General features: G+C 52.6%; 1 protein-coding gene across 2 annotated transcripts; it reads left to right on the top strand.

Annotated features, from left to right (window-relative positions):
• Nucleotides 1–3,420: 3,420 nt before the first annotated feature.
• TRIB1 (tribbles pseudokinase 1) lies at nt 3,421–11,938 on the top strand. Of its 2 annotated transcripts, none has more exons than XM_045805645.2 (3): nt 3,421–4,745; nt 6,779–7,071; nt 9,496–11,938. In XM_045805645.2, the coding sequence occupies exons 1-3, from the start codon at nt 4,386–4,388 to the stop codon at nt 9,959–9,961; spliced, it is 1,119 nt and encodes a 372-aa protein (XP_045661601.1). In that variant the 5' UTR covers nt 3,421–4,385; the 3' UTR covers nt 9,962–11,938. The 2 variants fall into 2 exon arrangements, with proteins under 2 accessions (XP_045661601.1, XP_045661602.1); XM_045805646.2 differs by lacking the exon at nt 3,421–4,745 and adding an exon at nt 4,763–6,044 and having other exon boundaries at nt 9,496–11,936.
• Nucleotides 11,939–16,806: the final 4,868 nt, after the last annotated feature.

The raw sequence follows: 16,806 nt of genomic DNA, 5'->3' as shown, positions 1-16,806 counted from the left end.
GGGCTGAATAAAACATGGCCCCTGCCCTCTGGGAACACAGTTGAGTGGAAGGTGCCATGAAAGAAACCTGGATGGAGTACTCAACAGCACCCAGGAGGACATTTAAATCTGATGGTCATCCTGGGGGAAATCTGAGTGGTGTTTTGAAGGATGAATAGGAGTTCATCAGATTGACAGGGGGAGTGGGGAGAGTCCAGTGAGAGGAATCAGCCCAGGCAAAAAAGTGCAGAGGTGTGAATTGGCATGGCATGTTTAGGACCCTGGCAGGAGCTGACAAGGGGAGGGTGGAGGTAAGGAGACAAAAAAGGTGTGGCTGGGAGGAGAAGCGGGGCCAGAGAAGAGGGCTTCCATTTCCACGCATTTGGATTTTATGAGGGTCCCTGCAAAGTTTTAGGCCGGGACCTGATATGATCAGTTTCAAGTTGTAGAAAAAGTACTGATAGGTGTACAGAGAATGGATGAGGCGGCAAAGGGCACATTTTGTTTTGTACCCCACTGTATCAACACCTCATAGGTGTGCTGGCAGAGCGGGGGCTCGCTGTTGAAGGGATGAATGAATGACCCAGTAGGCAGCTTACTGCAGAAACCCATGGGGGAGGTCCTGAACAAAGATCGTGAGAGTGGAGAGGAGGGGATGGACATGGGACAAGTATAGGGTTGGTCTCCATCGGGGTCTAGTTGGGAAATGCAACAGGCCAGGAAGAATTGAAAAAATGAACAGCGGAGAATTATTTACAAAAGTTTTGAAAGAACAGAACAACATGGTTTGTGTGTGTTGTGGGGGCAACCCAGAGATTAGCAACATCAGGAAGCTGCTGCCACGGGAGGGCCTAGAGGGACAAAAGAGGTGTCACTTGATCCCAGGAGCCAGAGTCCCTACAATAAAGCAGGACAGTGAAGAGGGAGGGATGCCAAGGTTGGGTTCCTGGAGAACCAGAGTCAGAGATGGAGACCAGCATGCAGAGGCTTCTCAGGAAATGCTCTTGGAGGGGAAGGGAATGAACAGGATTGGGCAGAGGGAAAAACTGGGCTGAGTGCAGTCTCAAGGAGGGCCTCCGGTGACCGTCAGTTGGGAGGTCTGAAGCTGGGAGGCCCTTCAGAGTCCAACCATGTTGGGGCAAGAAGGCTGGACCCTTTTACTCCAACCACTGGACATAGACCTCTTGGGAACGGAGTGTGACCTTGGGCAAGGCAGCTCTTCTCAGTCAGGGCAATTCTCAAGAAAGGCTCCCAAAAGGCAATCCCAGCAACTGGAGGAATAAATTCTTTGATCCAGAAGAGGGATCTGGCAGCATATCCCAATAGCCATACAGAGAGAGGCTGCCTAGGTGGGGCTAGGGCCACAAAAGGGGTGCGGCCAGTGCCCTGAGCAGAGACAAAGGGAAGAAGTAGCAGCTACCCACCTTCCGGTCTCCCTCTACGACCTCCCACTGGAAAACTCAGCTGGAAGCTAGTGGGCAAAAGAGCATGGGAAACAGTTTGCCAGGGGCAGCCCCAGAGAGCTGCACAGGGGAGGGCAGGGGGTGGCTCAGAGAGGTCTAGAATGGCCCCAGAGACTGGCTGGGGGGAATGGGAAAAGGGCAGATTCAAGGGGAAATGAGTGCCCCGGAGGGTGAATGGGGTGGGTGGTGGTGATGCCTTTCTCTCCCAAGACAGAGAAGGAAGCGTACCCCTTGGAGGAAGGTGTTGATGGCTCCTGTCAAGTTGCCATCCAAGCGCAGGTGCCCAGCGGGCAGCTCAATGGATCTTAAATACTGGCGCAGAAAGAACTGAAAGAAGGAAAAGCTCAGGTAGGCTCTGTCTTGGCCACAGGACCAAGGGCAACCTTCCTCAGTATGGCCCTGGAGCCCATCGGGACTTCGGTCTCAGCTCCCACCACCCTTGAAAGCGCCGAGGCCTCTGAGCCAACCTGCCTTCCCTTGATAGCCACCATTCCTGCCCCCTTCCTCAACTCCCCGGCCCCAGCAAGGATCTCACAATCCCTCATGTCCCCAGGTCAGATGCTGCCTTCTAGCTGGCACTCCTACCTAGTCCTCTTTTCTCCCAAACACACTGTCATGTCTCCCTGAGTCCCCATGACTGCTTAGGAGCCTGAAAGCTCCACCACTCACTAGCTATTGGACTCCAGCAAGGAACTTAAATCTTTGAAGACTTCTTCTGTGAAATAGGGCAAAAAATAACCCCACAGGCTGGTTGTAAAACCAAAGCGAGGTATTATGTGTAAAGTGCCAAGAACAGTGCCTGGCACATTCTAGACCTCAATTAATGTGAGCATTATTTGCATTTCCATCTTCTAATCCCCAGCATCTGGCCCTTAGTAGATGCTTAATTGGTGTTTGTTGAATGAATGGAGATTTAATATGTAAAAGGATTTATCCTTGGGGCTCCACCTCATTTTAGAAAATTAAGTGTTTAGCAGGCGTGCAGAGCCTCTCTGAAATAGTTATCTATGTTCGGTGTCCAGAGACTCCAAATTGACCTCGTTCTCTCAAGAGAGAAAAACGGCAGATGTAAGTTATTTTCTTATGGAGGTTTCTTGGTGCAGGGTCTGGCACACATTTCATGCTCACCCAAATCACGTTGCACGAATGTACGTACACAACCTGGTAGGGATGTCCGCGTGTAGGCAGTATCACAGTCGGTGGCCAGAATGACTTCTACTCCCCTACCCGCCCACCAGGGAACCGGGGCTGGCACCGGGGCCCCAGACCCTGCTGCGCGTGCAGAGGCCGGGGAAGGGGCAGGAATCCGGCGGCAGCCACGTGGGCCCCTTCCGCCAGCTCCCCACATCCTTTGTTTCCCACCGGCCTCGGCTCAGGAAGCTTTCTGCGAGTCACCGCGAAGGGGCGGCCGGGGAGCCTGGAGAAGCTATTTCCGTGCAATCCGGGAGGGCGGCAGGCGCGGGAGGGGCGTGGAGGTGGAGGCAGCGCAGAAGGCCCAGTGTTTGCTTTTATTTCATCGAACAGAAGGTTCTATTTGTGGAAGCGAATAGACGCTGGGGATTAGAGCTGGGAGGGGGAAGGAAAAGGAAAAAAAAAAAAAAGCCACATCCACTACCACGCACAGGTCTTCCCCGGAACTACCGCGTGGGGGTGAATGACTGATTCTGGAATTCATCACCTTTCCTATCCTCCCTTCCTCCGGCTGCAGCCGGGCCTGGGCGGCGCCTACAGCTCCAATACGAGGTCTCAAGGCGCGCGGCGGTGGAGGGATCTCTGGGGCGAACGGCGTAACCGTCCCGCGGCAGCGAGCGGCTGGTGCCGAGAACCGTGATGCGCGTGCCCGCAGCCCATTGTGCTCGGTGTGAATGAGGAGCGCGCACCAATCAGCTTTCGCTTCGCCCCCCGCGGCCCCGCCCCTCCCGCCCACTTCCCCGGGACCCTGACGTCACGGGAACTTTTCCTCCGCCCCCTCCCCCGGCTGCTAGCGCGGAGCTCCGGGCTTGCGGGAGGGCGCGCGCCGCCTCCTGCCAGTCCCAGCCTGGGGGGCGTGTGCGCGCGTCCCAGCCGGCTCGGGACACACCACCTGCGCCGAAGCGCGCGCACCCCGGAGCATCCCCAGCCTTCGGGCCACCCCCGTTGCCCCCGCGGACCCAGCTCCACCTCCTCTCCCCCCTCCTCTCGCCTTGCCCCGGCCTCCTCCCTCCGCTTCGGTGACTGCTCGCCGGGCGGCAGGGCCCGAGTCGTCGCAGCCATCTCATTGCTCAACCCGGCTTCCCAACTGTTTACACAGCCCGGCCTGTGAGTGTGTGTGTGTATACAGCGTGAGTCACCAAGAGGCGGAGGAGGTGGAGGAAAAGGAGAAGGAGGAGTGCACTGGCCGGGATCGGTGCGGCGCACACACTCACTCACACTCAGTCACTCTCTCCGAGCGCGTCTCGCTCGCTCACACACACGCCGGGAGCCCAGGAGCGCGCAGGATCCCGAGCGCCGCGGAAAAGTTGCTCCGGCTTTCTCTCCGGGACTTCGGGCTTTGGGAAGTGCATTGGCTCCGCGGCTCCGCCGAGCCTGTGGAATCCTGCCCTCGCGGCTCCGGACCTCGGGAACACCAGCCTCCGCCGCCTCTGCCTCCGGGACTGTCGGCGGCCTCGACAACAATAGCGGCGGCCGCCTCCGGCCAGGCGCCCCGAGCCGGTGCCCGCGGAGGTCCCGGGACCCGAGCCGGCCTCTGCTCCCGCCGGACACGCCGCCAGCGTGCTTCCCGCGTGCAACGCGAGCGCCCGGGAGCGGCTCTTGCCTTGCCCCCCGTGGGGGCTGAGCCGAACTCCGTCTGCAAAGTCCATCCCGCCCGCTGGAGTAGGTCGCGGCGCCTGCACCGAGCCCGCAGCGCCTTCCCGCGCGGATCCCGGGACCTACAAAGCCGGGGCCGTCCCGGCCCGGGACGGGATGCGGGTCGGTCCTGTGCGCTCTGCCATGAGCGGCGCCTCGCAGCCCCGCGGCCCGGCCTTGCTGCTCCCGGCCGCCCGGGGCGCCCCGGCCAAACGCCTGCTGGACGCGGACGACGGGGCGGCGGTGGCGGCCAAGTGCCCGCGCCTCTCCGAGTGCTCGAACCCCCCGGACTACCTCAGCCCCCCCGGCTCGCCCTGCAGTCCACAGCCGCCGCCCGCCGCGCCGGGGGCTGGCGGCGCCTCCGGGAGCGCGCCGGGGCCCAGCCGCATCGCAGACTACCTGCTGCTGCCCCTGGCGGAGCGCGAGCATGTGTCCCGCGCGCTGTGCATCCACACCGGCCGGGAGCTGCGCTGCAAGGTAGGCGCTCGGGGGGTCGGGACCCCCCTGTGGGGTTGCGGGACGCGGTGGTCGGCAAAGGTGCTTGGAGTCTCGCCCGCCGGCGCCGGGGGCCTGGGTGCCACCTGCGGTGACTTGAGCGTGGCGGGCTGCATTTGGCCAGGTTCACCTTTTGAGGGATTGAGGGATTTCGGATGGAGTGGTATAATGGGGGCTCGGCAGGCAAGAGGAAGTGCGGTGTTCAGTGGCTTTATCTCTGTTCTTTGCTTAGCTCCCAGTTTAGCGCACGGCGTTCCAAATAAGTTGTGGAATTGAAATGGATTCCAGGGCCATGCCATTCCCCTTCTCTCATTCTCCTGGCTCCCCCCGCCCCTTGTCCTGGAAGGACGCCCTGCAGTGGGTGCCTCCTTGGAGCTTGGAGCAGCTGGCAGCGCTCTTGCCCGGGCTCCAAGGCACCTGGGCTCAGCTGTGGGTGTGAGGGGGTGGGAAGACCGTGTCAGGCTCGGGGCTTGGGGATTCCGGCTTGAACGCGCGCGGGGATGAGAACCTCGTCCTCCCCAGAGAGCCGTCCGAGGCGGTCTTCCAGCCGGGGCGGGGGATTTGCCCGGCGCAGAAATGTTGGAAAGCCCGCCCCGGCTAGGAACCCTCGCTTCCATTCATGTCTGTATTTTCCGGCCAGCGATTTTCTTTTGAACCTGAGAGATTCCATTCCGGAGGAGACACAACTCCTGGAAACAGGCTCCTCCGCGTGCTCCCCCAGCGCCCACAGACGCACAACATTCCCACAGCCTTTGCGAGCCTGACACCCGTCTCAGACATCCCTGAGGAGCCTCCGGGCTGCTCCTTTTCAACCGAAAGACAGGGTCACCCCTCAGTTAAAGTCGCTCTTGGGTTTTCCGCAACTCACCTGAACTCCAGCCGCCACCCCCCACCCCGGGCTAGCTGCTGCCACCTACTGTCCGACCTGAATGAAATTGCAAATGCATGCTCAGCCCAGTTTAAAGCGGGGCGGGGGGGGCGGGGAGGGTGGATCTTTTCTTCTCCGTCGCTGGGGCTAAGAGCGGTTTGGGGGAAGATATGTCTGTGGGGCGGGGTGGGGGGGGCCGGCAGAGAGATTTTTCTAGCTGGGGCCAGGGCAGCCAGACCTCAGAGGTGGGGTGGGTCTGGCCATTGTGCAACCCCTTCCAGTTCCTCTGAGCAGATAATAGCTGAATCCAGATGGTGACAGCCCATGTGTCACCGTTTCCAGTTGAGTCTAGGATATGAGTAACCGGACTAAACAAAAGGCCCTTAAAGAGACCAGCTAGTTTCTGAGAGGAGGTACTACCCATTTCCCTGGTAAAGGTGGGGGTGGGAGCTGCCCGCCCCCTCCCCGGGGCAGGGGAGGGGAAGGGTGATAAACAAACAAATGTAAAAACCGTGGAGAACATCCCATGTCCCTCCTGTGACAATTTTAACTCAAGGCTGCTTATACCTGAGTCAGACTGTAGGCAGGTTGTTTAAGGCTGTGTTGTCACAGTCTTTCTGCGAGTCATCTGTTCCTTCTGACTAATGACAGATCTGCATGTTCCCCAGCCCCTGCTTCCCCTCGGAGGCTGCAGAGTCACCTCATTCTGTGCTCTCTGTGCTGAGAGCTTTGGGTCTGCCGGAGGTCATGCATTTTCAGCTCCTGGAGATCCCAGGGGGGGAACCTTCCGTCAGCTGCTTCCAGCAGCCTCGCCTGAAAACAAGGAAGGGCCACAGAGGGTGGGGGCTTTAGGGCCTAGCTCTCCTGGGGGGGAGGGTGGCCTCATGAAAGGAGATAACGTATATAGAAGACAGTTCTTTTAAACCATCTGTATAGTAACCCGTGGGTATTTGCTACCCCAGACCCCTGGATGTGGCTGGCTTGGGGTGTTAGAGGCAGCTGGGGCGGCAGAGAAAAGGGGGAGTCAGTGAAGGGAGCCTTACTGTCAACCGAAGGCCAAAGATTGAGGGCTGCCGTCTGGGATTCAGGAGGTAGCCTCCGCTTTCCTAGCCTCCTAAGTGGGGGGGGGGTTGCCTTCTCTCTGCAGGTGTTTCCCATTAAACACTACCAGGACAGAATCAGGCCTTACACCCAGCTGCCGTCACACAGGAACATCACCGGCATCGTGGAAGTGATCCTTGGGGAAACCAAGGCCTACGTCTTCTTTGAGAAGGACTTTGGGGACATGCACTCCTACGTGCGCAGCCGCAAGAGGCTGCGGGAAGAGGAGGCTGCCAGGCTCTTCAAGCAGATTGTTTCCGCCGTTGCCCACTGCCACCAGTCGGCCATCGTGCTTGGGGACCTGAAACTTAGGAAATTCGTCTTCTCCACGGAGGAGAGGTGAGCAGCCTCCGCAGCTCCTCCTGGGGCCTTTCGGGGCAGGTTAAGTGGTTAGGTGCAGAGTGTGGGTTCAAACCAAAGCCAAGGGCTCAGTTGTCCCACAATTAGTATTTAGAAGTCCTCTCCCGAGGAGCCACGGCCAAGGATGGTTTATTCTGCACCCTCGTGGATGTGGCCTGGGGACACCTTGGTGCTTCTTTCTGTGGGATGTCACATGATGACAGGATGCCCTCCCCACTTCCACTCCAGGATCAAGTTTATTTCCCATTGTTGTCAGAAAGGTCAGTTCTTCTGCAGTACAAATGGTCAACCTGTCCTTCACAACATTGACGCCTAAAGGAAGATTTCAAATCCTTGGCTATACCAAGTGGGGGGCTTTTTTTTTTTTTTTTGTACGTAGATAGTATCACAGAGCTAAGCTGTTGTATTTGCATTCTGCTGCCCTCCTCCTTTGTACCATATTTCTGTCCCACTTCAGGCTGGCCCCCAGTACTTTCTTCACATTCTCTGGTGACTTTTTAGACCTCTTGTTTGGATACATCTTCAGAAAATAGCCACATTGAATAATACATGGATGTTGGCTGGAATTGGTTGCTAAATATAGATCATGACTTCCCTCATAGAGGACAGGATGAGCTTGATAAGAGAATAATGAGACATTAAGATTCAGAGTTGAGGTTTCAGGCAAGGGAATTCAGAAAGCCATAGGAAATAAAACGTACCTGATTTTAAGAGGTGGGCCATATCCCTTATGGGAAGATTAAGAGCAAGAAACCCTTGTGGAATTGTGGAGGGGTGTGCATTATTTTGTTGCAGTTACTCACGCGGGGCTGCCCTGACCCGTGCATTTTTCCCCTTACCTCCACATCGGAGGAAAGAGTACAGGGTTGAACTGCCATAAAGCCTCGCTTTATATCTGACCTTGCAATACTTGTTGGAACATACCGATTAGCAAAGAAAAGCAAAGTGTTTGCAATGGAGAAGTTTCCAATTCTTGGAACATGCTCCTTTGATATGTTGATGTATTTTCTGAAACATGCCTTACACACCTCCTTACTAGCTTTTGAAATCAGCATTGCACAGGCGAATGTCATGTGCACGGAGTTTGGCAACCCGAGGGTTAAGCAATGGCAGGCTGACGCTAGTCGTGTAACCAGCACAGGTGCAGGGTTTTAGTACTACAGCAGCCAATCAGGGGCAGACAGTGTGGGTTGAGTCATATTTTCCGTTTACAGAACCAATGGGTATTTTACATAACGACGGGGAGGTCAGGCTGAGGACATACTGAAGTTAGCACATGTATACTACACTCCAGGGAACAGGAAGGCAGGAAGAAAAAAAAAACACAACCAGACCTTTGAGAGGAAAAGAAATTGACCCATTAGCCAGTACCAAATGTTTGCATTCGACTTAACAACAAGTGACTTACTGAAACAGGGCTATTTCAGAGAAGCAGGGAGGAGCACAGTCTGCCACCAGATGATAGAGGTTCCCCAACGTGGCTCTGGGCTTTGGGGGATCCATGACCTGTGGGTGGCTGGGTCCAAGTGAGGAGACACCTGCAGCTTCAGAAGAGAGCCTTTGCCTAAAGATGTTTTTCAGACTTGAGCAGTTACCTGAATAGATAACCCCCCACGTAGAAGAACTAGGCTCAGGTGCTGGTGGGCCGTCCGTGGGTACAGATGGGCCCTGCACCCTTGAAATCCAGCGGCTGCTTCTGTTCGCTTATATAACCTCTTGGTCCAGGCTAAGTGTTCCTTGCAATTAAACACCCCATTCGGTGTAATTAACATTCCTGGCGCCTTTCCCATCACAGTTATCCCGGCCTGAGCCCAGGTGGACAGGGTTCCCTCTGTGGGTATGTGTCTGCGCGAGCAGGAGTGCTGACGACATGAGCATGCTAGCAGTGACTTTGGGCCCCATGTTCTGTAGGGCAGAGTGTGGGCCGGAGTAGCGCTGGCAGTCAGTGGCGTGATAAGAATAAGATGGGCCTGTCGGATGCTCAGGCCCCCTACCCCTCCATCCCGAAGAAGTAGGGATATACTGTTCTTCCCTGATAGCTTTGTAGAAAATGTCAGCATTCCCCTAAGACAAGCTCCCACTTCTGCAATGTGAACTTTGTAAATTGTGTAACCCTATTAGGATATCTCTTCTAAGCTCTAGCATAATGAATAGTATTTGGGGCTTTGCATCATACCCTCCGCCCCGGGCGCTCTCTCGATACTTTGCAAATGTTTATTGCAGTTTGTATTGGTTTGTGAAATCCTGAGTCCTCGGTGGTTAACAGGGCACTGCTTACTGGATGAAGGGGTAAATGGCATTCCTTAGGCCTTTGCCTTTAGTGCCTGTGGGTGCCGTTATAGAGAAGGCTTTGTTTTTCATAGCAGCTGATCTGGAAGTAATAGCTTGTTTCCTCTCCTGCAGAAGCCAGCTCAGACTGGAAAGTCTAGAAGACACACACATAATCAAGGGGGAAGACGATGCTCTGTCAGACAAACATGGCTGCCCGGCCTACGTGAGCCCTGAGATTCTGAACACCACGGGGACCTACTCCGGAAAGGCGGCCGACGTTTGGAGCCTAGGGGTGATGCTCTACACCCTGTTGGTGGGCCGCTACCCCTTCCATGACTCAGACCCCAGTGCCCTCTTCTCCAAAATCCGCCGTGGACAGTTCTGCATTCCTGACCACATTTCCCCCAAAGCTAGGTGCCTCATTCGCAGCCTCCTGAGACGGGAGCCCTCCGAGAGACTCACTGCTCCTGAGATCTTACTCCATCCCTGGTTCGAGTCTGTCTTGCAACCTGGCTACGTCGACTCAGAAATAGGAACTTCAGACCAGATTGTCCCAGAATACCAGGAGGACAGTGACATTAGTTCCTTCTTCTGCTAATCCCCAAACCTCAGAAACCTCATAATTCTCACACATGGCATTTCCATTTCTAAAGATGGACAGGCCTTTCGGCGTGCTGCCAGCCAGATACGTGATGGCATAAAGATGGTAGCTGCTGAACTCAACATGGCACCCTCCTGTTGGTTGTGATGCATGACTATACGGATCTGAGGAGCACACGCTCTGATCGGCTGCCCTGCAAAGTTGTTTCCCTTCTGAACGATCCCTCGCCAACTGTCCCGCTGTCAGATGTGGGGCGGTTCCTCGTCTCCTGAGGTGACAAAGAGTATGGATATCCTGCAGCACGTGGTCAAGTGAAAGGAACGCGAACATTGTAAAGGGAGAGGAAGTGAGTCGCACGGTGGCATTTTGGGGCAATAACCATATTTTAACAGGGTGACAAATCATTTGGGCCAATAAACCTGCCATCTTCGAACTTGTCTTTGGGAGCTAGACTGTCGCTACCCCAGCTTCTCTATTGGAAAGTTCTTTTTTGGGTTTGGTTTAACACACACCCGTTCTTCACACTCACAGTTACCAATGACCCTGCTCCGTTGTGGGAGCAGACTGTTTGAGGAGCATAGGAGCCTGCCCGAACCACGAACCCAGACTCTCTCCTCCATTTCCTGCCAAGACCTCATTTGCACTAATGCCTTCTTTCTGACCTTGAAACATCCCCTTCTTTGCTAGAAAAGCACTTACCAGCTGACCGTGGAGAAGCATCACAAAAGATCTGAACTCCTGGCTATTTCAGAACTCTGAGCTCAGACAGAGAGACTGCAGATTTTGTAAAGTCAACTTGAGCACTTGGAAACTGGTAGCTTTGTTGGTTCCCCTCAAACGTTGTCAACATTTAGCCTTTGTTCCCAAGACCATCTCAGGGTGGAGCATTTTGTCTAGCAGGAGAAAGATAAGCAGAGGCTCTCCTCGCCTCTCCCAAGAGCAAATGTTAAACATCTTCGTGCTTTAGAGAAAGTGAATTTTGGATAGTCTTAGACGATTCTCAGACCCACTTCCAGGATTGTACTTTAACCCTTCATGGATATGGTCTGCCTCTGGCATTGTGCGTGCGTTTGGAGTTTTGCATGATGGGTTGTTCGTATTTTAAATTTGGTGTGGTTTACGAATACGTCTCTGTAATCAGCATCTAGAGTGAAATGGCCCCAAAACTTTAAAGTCAGAAGAGGCTTTAAAAGTTAATCTCCTCCGACTTCTTTCCTCTTTCTGCCACCTCCCAAAGCAGAAATCCTCCGCCGCCCGCCCTTCAGCTTCCCTCAGGTGGGAATCCAGCCTCTGTTTGAATGCTTCCAGAGATGGGAGCTCACTACCTACAAAAGCTAGAGCTTAATGGAGAAAACTGCAACTCGCATTAAAAAAACAAGAACACACAAAATATCAGTAAATGTCTCAGTACTGAAATCAGGTGGTTAAACGGGTAAACCAAACATACTGTATTCTGAGAAAATGGCACAAAACCAGGCAGTCATCTTTAAGGGCTACGCCTAGGCAAACAACTAACATGCATTGTGAGAATGCTGTGTATACCTCACGTACTGTGTACTTTGTACATATATATTTTACCTTTTATACCTATCGTCCGATACGTTTTGTTGTTTTGGCTCTGAGGCTTGTTTTGTTGTCTGTGTCTGTCTGAATAACCTGCGTGTCTAAAACCACGTGAAATGTGAATGATTATTGGCAATATTACCTTGACAGAATCATGGGACTCGGAGAAGAGAGAGGACAGAGCCTCTGTCGTACTAACGTGCTCGTGGTTGCTCGACTGTTGTATCTGTGATACATTACCCGGCTGAGGACTCTGGGCTGGCTGGGGCTTCTGCCGGGAAAGCTCGAAACACTAGATCCTTCCTGTACATGTGTATATATGTGAACAGTGAGACGACCGTTTCTGACTTGTAGAGAAATTTTAATAAATCTGGTTTCGTAAATAGGCGCAGTGCATTCCTTTTGAGTCCAATCTGCCTTTGCCTTGTGCAACTTCGTGCTGGGGATGCAAAGGTCTCTGGCCTCAGGGTTTGGAATATCACAGGGAAAGGCAGAAGTAAACAGCTGATGATTATTATGTATGACCTTTGGCAGAGTTGAACCCATTCACTTTTTCCATTGAAGTGGGCAAATTCATTTTGATGGGTGAAGACAGTTTGGTGAAATCGGGTTGGTGAGGGCTGTGGGTTGGTACAGAGCCGAGAAACATTCCAAGAGGAGAATACAACAATCACTCTGGCTTTTGGTCTTTTTTAGGTCAGGGGCCCTTGAGAATTTGATGAAAGCTATGGCTACTTAGAAAAGTGGACACAGACAAATTCAACAGAATTTTGTTACAACTGTTAGAAGTCTGCATGTGTCCCTGAGGGCACCCCAGACTTCCTGCTGAGAACGACCCTCTCCCTCCCCCCCATTAGATGTCATTAAAAAGGCTAATTGAAGCATTTCCTTTTTTCCCTGTAAGAGTAAAAATGGAAATAAAGGAAGGAAAAACTAAAGCGACATTATTTTGAATCACAAAGGTAAAGAGAAAGAAAGGATTCTTATATAATTAGGTTTATAGCTTCTGGGTTACATCAGAATCTATTTTAAATGAAGTAAATTAGCATGGAGAGTGATTTAAAAAAAGACTTTACACTGGAAAACGTTGTAACAAATATACAGACAAATGCACAAAAAAGTGTTTAGCTCTGAATTTTCACAAGCCCAGCACTGGAAGGCACTGGCATGACCAGCCCCGGGATCTGGAACACTTGCCAGGATCCCAGGATCCCCTGTCCCTTTCAATCCTTGTCTGACAACCCCCCTCCAAGGGTCACTCCCATGGGGTAGAATTTTAACTCGTTTTCACAGTGAGAATTAGAATGGAATAAATCAACTCCGGGTTTACATGAAGAGGCAAATAGATGTCACCGATGACAGACTGCCTTTTTCTAGGACTCAGGCTGAGATCACCCAGGAAAGTAGACCTATGACACCAAAGTAAATTGCAACTCAGGCCTCGTGACCCAGGAACTTAAAAGAAATGGAAAAAACACATCAGAAGCAGCGTGGGGAAATGGCCAAATGCCTGAGCAGCTTAGAAACTAGGAAGCTGGGTCATCCCATGAATAGGACCTTTAAAGCCCAAAGTTTCTGGGGCCTCAGAATATGCACTGTACTGTCTCCTTGTTCCAACAAATCTAGACCAGTCTCCGTGTAACTCCTTGGGCATACGGAAGGCTAATACTTTGGACTTCCCTGAGCTTTTTAATCTAAGGATTTCAAAACACTTTGCAAGCAATTAAGGTTACAACATATCTTAGTACTGTTGTTACATGTACCAAGGGAAGAGAAATACGGGTCAGGATTGGCTGGGATGGCATGTGATACCACAGATACATAAATGTAATCTCTTCCACGGTAGGAACAAGTCTGGGGCAATTTCACCCCGTTACACTATAGAAGTTTGGAATGAGAGTGTGTGAGCAGCGGCTGGAAAGCCGATCGCGTTTATTCTACTCGTTGTGGGATTAAATCATGCAAGTAACATCTCCATAACCTTTTGTTCATAGCATACTTTCTAGAAGGTTTACTCTTGCCCTCCCCCTTCCGCTCCCCCCTTTTATATTCACAGAAGCTGAGTGAACTAGGCAAGCCAAATATTATTTGCTCCATTCTGTAGATGAGAAAACTGAGTCACAAGTGTCTTTCAGTAGCTACTCAGGGGTAAGCAGCTCAGAGCTGGGACTTGAACTTGGGTCTTTGGACTCCTTGCTCAATGTTGTTGCTGTGTCTGCACGCTGCAGCATAAAGTCTTCTGGTAGGATGATGATTGAAGGAGGTGGTTTGAGATAAATACAAACACTGAGCCTTTAGCCCAGTTAACCTCTTCAAAACGACCCAGTACATCAGTCATAAAGGTGGGAGCGTTACGCAAGGTGAGAGATACGTGATTGAATAAACAGTGCACCCACCATGTGCCAGGCCCCGTAGGCCTTTGGGAAACAGATGACCCAGACTCGGTCCTAGCTCACTGAATGGGAAGCTCCACGGGGTCAGGGACTGTGACAGGCGTATTCACCCTTGGCTCCCCAGTGCCCAGCTCAGTGCTTGCCTCAAGCAAGGTGTCCAGTGTCAACATGGATGGACAGACAGATGGATGGATGTCTTCCAGCACCTCAGAGAGCCACAAGCAAGGAAACAGAAATCTTGTGAGCTGGGTCTTGTCCTAGCTCTGAACCCCTTCTGCTGTATGACCTTGAACAAACAGATCTGCCACCGTGGGTCTTATTTGTTCATCTTTAAACGGGAGTGATGCTCCTTGATTTCTTTCCTCCGTCCCTTCAGCTGCCATTCTGGGAAAACAGAATGATTCTGTGATTCTGTCAAAATAGGTCCTATAATGATCTTGGTCAGACTGACCATGGGAATAGTTTTGTGCTTCCTTTTAAAACGGCACAGCCGAGTGATTGGTTTCCTTGTCTAATTTCACTCCGGGCAAAGAAAGGCCTTGCAGCAATGAAGATTACGGAATTGACTTGTCAACAGGCCTTTGGCGGGGAAAGGGAGGGCAGGTGTTTAGTTAATCGCCCCCTCCTGCCCCTCAAAAAAAAAAAAAAAAAAGAGAGAGAGAGCGGGATCTCATTACCAACCCCATGGAACCGCCCACATCAGGTTTTCATGGATTCTGTAACGATCCCAACTGCAGTCAATGACTTGTGGTTCTTAGGGGAGGTAGGAGGGCAAGATGTCTCCAAACAGCACACCTCAGTCTTCCTAGAGGTTTGACGGCACGTACCTCCTTCTATCTTCTCAGCAACCCTGTAAGGTGGGTGACCTGTTCCCATTTAACAGATGTGGTTGCTGAGACCCAGAGGCAGGACTGTGTGCTGGAGTTCCTGCAGCCAGCGGGGGGAGGGGTGGACTCCAACCCAGGCCTGGTAACTGCAGGCCTTTGCCCATTCCTGTCTTGTGCTTTGCAGACTGGCTCTGACAGGTGCTAGACCAGCGACACAAAGTCTTCTATTTGGAGCAGCCATTTTGCTGGGACATTTTTTTGCCAGGAAGTGTAGGTATGCTGGATTAGTTCTGTTTCCGGGCTATGATTTCTACCAGCTGAGATTTATCAACAGGGTGCTTACGGTGTACTAAGAAGATTAGCAAAGGATTACCTCCCAGCACCCCTGTAAAGCACGCAGTACTGCTATTATCCCCTTTGGACAGATGAAGAGCCTGAGGTTCAGAGAAGGTAAGGGATTTGCCCAAAGTCACACAGCACAGCATTCATTTGCTAATTAACACACCCACAGCCCCTAAGGCCTATTGTCCCTTTGTTTTTGCAACTGGGAGGGGACTTTCTAAACTTCAGAAACTATTTATTTAGTCTTAAATGTGGTGTGGTGTCCTGAAACAGAAAGAAACTATTGATGGAAAAATGAGTGAAATCCACACAAAGGCTGGAGTTGAATCGATAATGACGTGCCTGCGTTGGTTTCCTGGTTGTGACAACTGTGCCACGGGAAGGTAACGTGGTAACATTGGAGCAAACCGAGTGAGGGACTCTGAAACTTTTCTGTAAATCTAAAATTATTCCAAAATGACAAGCTTCTTAGTAAACATTAAGTCCACACTGCCCCCATTTTCAGCAAGGGGAAATCGAGGCTGAGACCTGGAGGCCACAGCCAGAGAGCGGCAAGGACCCTGCAGACCCAGCCTCCCCAGGCCCTGGGGTGCGGGCTGGTGTGACCTTCCAGAACGCGTCTAGAGCAGAAGGAGGTGAATGTGAGGCGTTTCCATGGAATGTGTCAGAGACTTTTCTTGCCACAGGACATGACATTTTGAAAAATCAGTTGTCTCGGTCTGACCTTTAGACCAGTGACTCCGCGAGTGTCTCTGTCAGTTTCCTCATCTGCTCGTGGCTCTCGCTCAGCCGTAGCAGCGGAGCCAGGCAGGGGGCTGTGCTCCCTCCGAACTTTAATTCCACGCCTCATTAGCTCCATGGCCCCGGGGGTGAGCTGGGGAAATATCTGTGCAAGGAAGGCTTGCCCTCTGTCTGAAGAGGAAGGCCTGTGGGAATCGGGGCTCTGTACGCTCCAGACACATTTCTCATCCGGGCTCCGAGTCAAGAGGGTGTCTGGTCTCTGGGAGGTGAAGAGCCAGCGGGCCTGCTCCCCGCCTTCCCGGGGACGGTTGCTCAGTCTGTGCCCTGCGCCCGGGCTGGCAGGTGCCACAGCCCCCAGCAGCAAGGAAGCAGGTTAGTCCAGCATCACCCCTGTGCTACAGCTGGCAAAGCCGTGCCCGAGAGGGGAATGAACAGCCAGTTCCCAGTCGATGCTTGTCTTGTATCTGGAAATTTCTTTCTCCATAGCCAGAGTTAGAGTTGGTTTCCCAAGTTCCTGCTGATAAGCATCTTTCTTACTTCTTCGCTGGGGAAGTGAATCTGTGGATGACATTTCCCCCGGCAGCCCCCCAACGCTCAGTATTTCTCAGACATATTGCTCCACAGCCGGTGTCTTCCATGAGCACAGAAAAGGAATAATGAGAGTAACGGTGAGGGAAGGAAGCCACATGTACAGAGTTCGTGGTATTTGCCCAGCGCTGCTGCTGTAGCCCTTTACAAGCGTGGTCCCATTTCATTCTTAGGACAACTCTGTGAGGCAGGCATTCTTATTTGTCCCGTCTTACAGGTGAGTCCGTGAAAGCCCAGAGAGGTGAAGTAACTTGCTCAAGGTCACACAGAGAGTGAATGGGATCTGGAACACGGGGAGTCTCACTCCAAAGAATGTGCCTTTAACATGTGGCTGACCTGCCCCCATTTTGACAGGGGTTCACCTTTTATATTTTATTCTCACAGTTAA

This window comes from Ursus americanus, chromosome 9 (genome assembly GCF_024610735.1).
Source record: "Ursus americanus isolate L20-20 chromosome 9, mUrsAme1.1.p, whole genome shotgun sequence".
Lineage (NCBI taxonomy): Eukaryota > Metazoa > Chordata > Mammalia > Carnivora > Ursidae > Ursus > Ursus americanus.
Note: the sequence above shows the minus strand (reverse complement) of the source record. Positions and strands in the feature narration are given on the sequence as shown.

Coding starts and splice junctions, on each gene's coding strand:
- TRIB1 (XM_045805645.2), top strand. CDS start 4,386: ATGCGGGTCGGTCCTGTGCGCTCTGCCATGAGCGGCGCCTCGCAGCCC. Junction 4,746..6,778: donor GCCGGGAGCTGCGCTGCAAG/GTAGGCGCTCGG, acceptor TTCTCTCTGCAG/GTGTTTCCCATTAAACACTA. Junction 7,072..9,495: donor GTCTTCTCCACGGAGGAGAG/GTGAGCAGCCTC, acceptor CCTCTCCTGCAG/AAGCCAGCTCAGACTGGAAA.